This window comes from Halyomorpha halys, unplaced genomic scaffold, assembly GCF_000696795.3.
Source record: "Halyomorpha halys isolate HHAL.00 unplaced genomic scaffold, Hhal_1.1 Scaffold193.1, whole genome shotgun sequence".
NCBI classification, from domain to species: Eukaryota; Metazoa; Arthropoda; class Insecta; order Hemiptera; family Pentatomidae; genus Halyomorpha; species Halyomorpha halys.
In genome coordinates, this window is record NW_027111132.1 from 119,865 (window position 1) to 125,489 (window position 5,625).

General features: G+C 29.3%; 1 protein-coding gene across 5 annotated transcripts in view; it reads left to right on the forward strand.

Moving 5' to 3' along the window:
- LOC106679293 (carbohydrate sulfotransferase 5) overlaps positions 1–5,625 on the forward strand; it is a 231,098-nt gene that overhangs the window by 32,779 nt on the left and 192,694 nt on the right. Inside the window, exon 1 of one of the 5 annotated variants that reach the window (XM_067049209.1) lies at positions 123–163. The exons of the other annotated variants lie outside the window; for them this stretch is intronic. Coding sequence (XP_066905310.1) covers positions 156–163 — 8 coding nt within the window. The 5' untranslated portion in view covers positions 123–155. Of the gene's footprint in view, positions 1–122; positions 164–5,625 lie in introns of those variants that run through there. 5 annotated transcript variants of the gene reach the window in all.

Consider the following 5,625-nt stretch of genomic DNA (forward strand, 5'->3'; position numbering starts at 1 on the left):
TTCCACTTCCTTTTACACGCTATGCGATGAACTTGATAATTTATAGTGAAAAAGCTTTTCTGTAATCGTGGTGTGGAATCGACCCTGAACTGATCGTTGATTACGTGCAAGCTTAGTCAGTAGCGGACTACAGTCGGTGCTCCTCGCTGTAAAAGATGGCAGGGTACGACAGAGTTAGTTTATTATCCTAAAGTATTTTTAAGATTGCTATTAATGAAAATTGTTATAAACTGAATCATTGTACTTAAAATGCCTTACTTGAATACTTGAATGATAAGAGAATAACACTATCTAAATTCTGACTATAAGAGGAAGAATTTGTAATTCAAATTAAAAATTCAATTTCTAGTATAAACTAAAATGAAATAAAAATAATCTATCAAATATAATCTAAACTTAATTAAAATATCAAATATATAAATAAATCCTGATTTAAACTCCATTGTTCCGGGCTTCTGACAAAAATCACCTTTATGTTCAAATATTCAAATTTACCAGTAAAAACCCCAAAATATCCACCTCACTTGCAATGGATCAAATTAATGATTTTTATCTATAAAATGCATTTTTATGTTAACAAAAATGTTTAATAGTCCTCTTATTCAAAAGAATTATTTATATTTATCAAATAAAATATGACTTTTTATTTATAAAATATACATATTTTCCTATATTACTAAAATAACAAGGTTTTATATATACATAAACTAATTGTAATATTTCCTCCCATAAAAATATTCAGAGTGTTGTGCCTTAATTTCTTACTTTAATCATTTCTGAGGTTTGGTAATGGAATTTCAGATCTATATGAAATGTGTTATCATTCATTTATATATTTATTTTTTATTATAATTTAAAAAATACATTCATTTTGGAATAAGATAGTTGACCGTATGAAGTAGATTGTAGGAAGGATAGTACAAGAGCCCAAGAGGAGAAAAAAGGCAGTTATCTCACCCCAATTTTTGATTACTTTAATGAAAGCTATGTATAATTAATAGTCAAAATTTATGAGTTTGCCAAGTATAGGTAGAGGGAATAAAAAATGGCGGGTGTTTCATGGCGATAAAAAAAACTAATTTTTCATTTGGAGCTCTATATCTTAAAAGTAGGAACAACACAAGAAAACCTTCTTAGTTCTCTAATATAATATTTTTGTTGAAAATTGGGACCTGAAATGTTTCTGTTATTGAACTTTTTTCTGCATTTTGATTTTGAAATCTATCAAAATAAAATTAAAATATAAATCATAATAATTTTTCGCCTGGACGTCTTATCCGGACTTTATATCAGCTTTATTCCATAGCTGTAAGTTGATAGCTACGATTGTGTTGGGATCGATTTAGTTAATATTTCCATATCGCATGTTGGCTCGTACTAAGCTTACCCCTGATTGCGCGGCTGTGCCATGCAACCTGCTCATGTTCGATCCCTGCTGATGTTATCTTCTGCTGGAATTGCCTCTAAAGGTCATTCATTGACTTCCCGTTCCAAAACTGCTGCCTATCTTACTCTTCGTTTCTGCTTGAAATCAAAAGAAGAAATCACTGTAATATTTTATTTATATTGTGTGATTTACAACTGTACAAACAATAAATACAATAAGTATGTTTCATTTACACTTGAAAATCTTGGGAAGGAACCACCCATTGGTGGTACTTCAAGCATTAATTTAAATTAGAAGGTCTCGTGGTCATCTTATTTTTAGACGCCTCTATGGATCATCAGGGATTTAAGAATTAATGGCTTAGGATGGGTAAGGTCTTTGGAGTTTATTTGTAACGTAATAACGAGCATCAAGGATTTTAGGTAGGATTCTGGATTTTAATGATTGGATGCGAGAGGAATTTGATGGTTTGTTGGAATCCCAAGGCTCAATTTCATATGTCTAAATTGGTCTGATTATCGTAGTGTATACTAATTTTTTGTAGTGAATGGGAAGTTTAGAGCGTTTGTCAAGTAGGTGTTGTAGCAATCGAAATTTATGAGCAGTTTCTTGTCGTTTCAGTCTTGTGTGTGGATTCCAAGTAAGTCTCTTGTCAAGATGGAGTCCTAAGTATCGAATCTGTAAAGGATGGCCTGTAATATTTAAAATTAAAAAAAAAAGGCAGTATTTCCGACCAAAAACAATTGAAGATATTCTACATTAATATATAACAATGATGAAAATATAATATATAACTGAAATAATAAGCTAGTCAAGAACACTGTTTATCACATAATCAAAACTTTTATTATATTGTTGGAAGAAGTTTGAATTAGTAACCATATTCAATGATGAAATTTATCAATTTACTGAAAGCTATGCATAATTAATAGTAAAAATTCATGAGCCTGCCATGTATAGGTAGAGAGAATAAAAAATAGCGGCTGTTTCAAAGCGATACAAAAAACTAATTTTGGGGCTCTATATCTTAAAAATAGGAACAGCACAAGAAAACCTACTCAGTTTTCTTGAACGTCATTTAAAGAAGAGTAAATTTAGTTATTTACGTTAAATAGTTTTCGAGATATAGCTTTTTAAAAAAGCAACATTTCATAAAAATGTATGGGACGTACTGAAAGATCAGTAGTTAGTGAATTTATTTTGAAAACTTTATATATCAAAAATAATTTGACGTATAAATGTCTTTTAGCGCTCAAATTAAAGCTAGTTTAATGAGCTATAAAGTAGTTTATAATGTTTATCTTTGTAGGAGTAATAGTTTACATGCAAATCGCTAAAATATATTGATTTATGATTGTTCGGACAAATTTTCATTTGATATCATAAAAGTGATGAATATCATAAGACGGTCAATGAATGTATCAAAATTATAAAAGAAAACTATATTTATATATAAAAATAAGAAATAGAATTATTTTTTTAGAAAGATAAGAAGATAAATAAGAAAACTATATATTTATTTTTAACCAACGTTTAGTCCCACTTTGTAGGGCTTCGTCAGGGCTGTCAGATTGAAACAAAGATAACAACTGTTGTTTCAGTGATCAGTAAATAAATCTCATCTCACTTTAGTTATAGTATTCATGTCTTATAAATGTCAGAACATTAATAAAAAATAGTATAGTTTCATAGTTTCAATGCGCATACGGCGCCATCGATTCTGCACACACAGTGTACACTCGACAAAGCCCTTAAAATACCCATGGGTAGAAGAAGGCAGCACGCCAACTGACATCATTGTACCTAAGTATTCTTTATTTTCAATGGAGGGTACGAAAAAAAATATATTTAAATTAAAAATAAAAGAAGTATAATATTAATAACCAGAATAGCTATTTCAAATTTTGAGAACTGGTTGAAATATAAATCGGCAACCCTGAAGGTGTAGGGTGGGTGTATACAAGGTCACTGGCTAGGTTCTAATCCCAAACGATCACTCCATTCGCATATAAAGTTTTCTGATGAAGTTCAATTACCCAGTGAAGGAATCAGTTTCCTCAAATCACATTGATTGATTTGATGATTAGGATCAATGAATTGGCATTATTTGAGGGAATTTATGATTTGTGTTTCACTTGGAATGCCCTGAGTTTTTATTAGTTTTATTATTTTTTATTTCATGTACATTTATCCATATATTTTCCCAACAATGTTTTATTGGGCTATCTATGTAATAACAGAGGATTAAGTAGGTATTTGTGTAATTGCAAAACAAAACAACAGTCTATTCATGAGTTATGATAATAATGATTTGTCAAATTTGGTAGTTAACCATGAAATAAATTACTGATTGGTGAAAATTTTGCTACTCGTTGTAATTGAGACAAATTGAGATAAATTATCAGTGAGAAGGTATTAATGGAAACTTTATATTTCGATAAGACATATAATAAATGCTATTCAGTGCACATTTACATGCTTCCCCTTACTATATATTTCATACACAAGTAAGTGAAAGTAAAAATACGAAATAAATTTATCTGTTTTATGTGACGGAATGTTACTGCATATCTCCTTTAAAAAAAAAAATTATGAGTTGTTAGTTTTCTATAAATAATGAAACTTCTACGCTCATACGTCGGAAGCCTTCTACTATGGGTATTCATGATATTGTGTTAAATGTAAAATGTTTTATCATGTTAAATGTTATAAGTATAGGATTGTGAGTAGTCCTATTTAAAGTCATGTTAAATGCATATGAGCTTCTAGCGGATTTTCTGAGCAAATTATTTTATATTGTATATTGTTTTATATTTTATTACTTATATTGTATCCCATTATTTTATACTTTATTTTTCTTTGTTTTTCTATCTGAGTTTTTTTTTTTTTTTAATTTATTTTATTAATATATCTTCTCCTCCTCTATTATGTGTATTACCATTTATTCTTCACCTAATTTAAATACTTTTTTACTATGTTTACTTTAAAATTATTTTTGTTATTTTGGCATAACTGCCATCCCCACTCCTCCCAGTACAAACTGTCACTTTGTCTGTGACTGCCGTCAAAACAGGTATGCATTCTGTCTCATCATTTGATTTGTATTTTTTTTTTTTCTTTTTTCATCTCTTTATTTGTACTTTCAATAATATTTCTTCTCTTATCTATCTGTTACTATTACCCTTTTACTATTTACAACCTTTAATTTTTCTTATTATATCTTACTTTTCATTTTATACCCCTGTTATTTTCCACTTATGTTTTTTCTTTTTTCCTTTTTGTAACTATAGTGTTTGTATCTTTTTTAACCCTGACAAACCCCTGCAACGTGGGGCGAAACGTTGGCTCAATAAAAATAGTATAATTATTTACAATTTTATTTTATTTTTTTTTTTTTTTACCGCACCCGGACCATATTCCATAAACTACAAGTAACCTTACATGACAGCAAATAAAACAGTGACAAGCTCAGCTGGTCTGTTTCGTAACGTCATTCTCCATTTAACAGACCTAGTAACACACTCTTAGCCATGTTACATGTTATATCTTTTTAACATGGCAAAAAAAGGAAATATTTTTCCATTTAACAGGCTTTAACATGTTAAACTAAAGATCATGAATACCCATACCAATATCATAATATTACTCCTTGCAAGTATATTCAGTCCCGTGCATCTGTCTGGATAAAAATGTAGAAAGTATATTAACATATTTTCTGAAGAACCTTGAATTTTGTTTGGGTTTGAAAGGCAAAAGGAGGATTATAATGAGTTCCATTAGTTGACTAATAGCACACTGATAGGATTAATATTTCCTCAACATTCAGTAGCATTCGCTTAGAACATTTGTATTTTTTTGTTTAAATTAATTATTTTATTGGAAGATTATTGATTGACCGTGTGTATAGATGAATGGAATATGGCCCGGATGCGGTAAAAAAAAACTCAAATAGTAGATAATTATACTATTTTATTGAGCCAACGTTTCGCCCCTCGTTGCAGGGCTTCTTCAGGGCTAAAAAAGATAAATACACATAGTTACAAAAGGAAAAAGTGGAAAATAACAGGGTTATAAAATGAAAAGTAAGATATAATAAGAAAAATTAAAGGTTGTAAATAGTAAATGAAAAGGGTAATAGTAACAGATAGATAAGAGAAGAAATATTAAAGATAATACAAATAAAGAGATGTAAAAAGAAAAAAAAACACAAATCAAATGATGAGACAGAATGCATACCT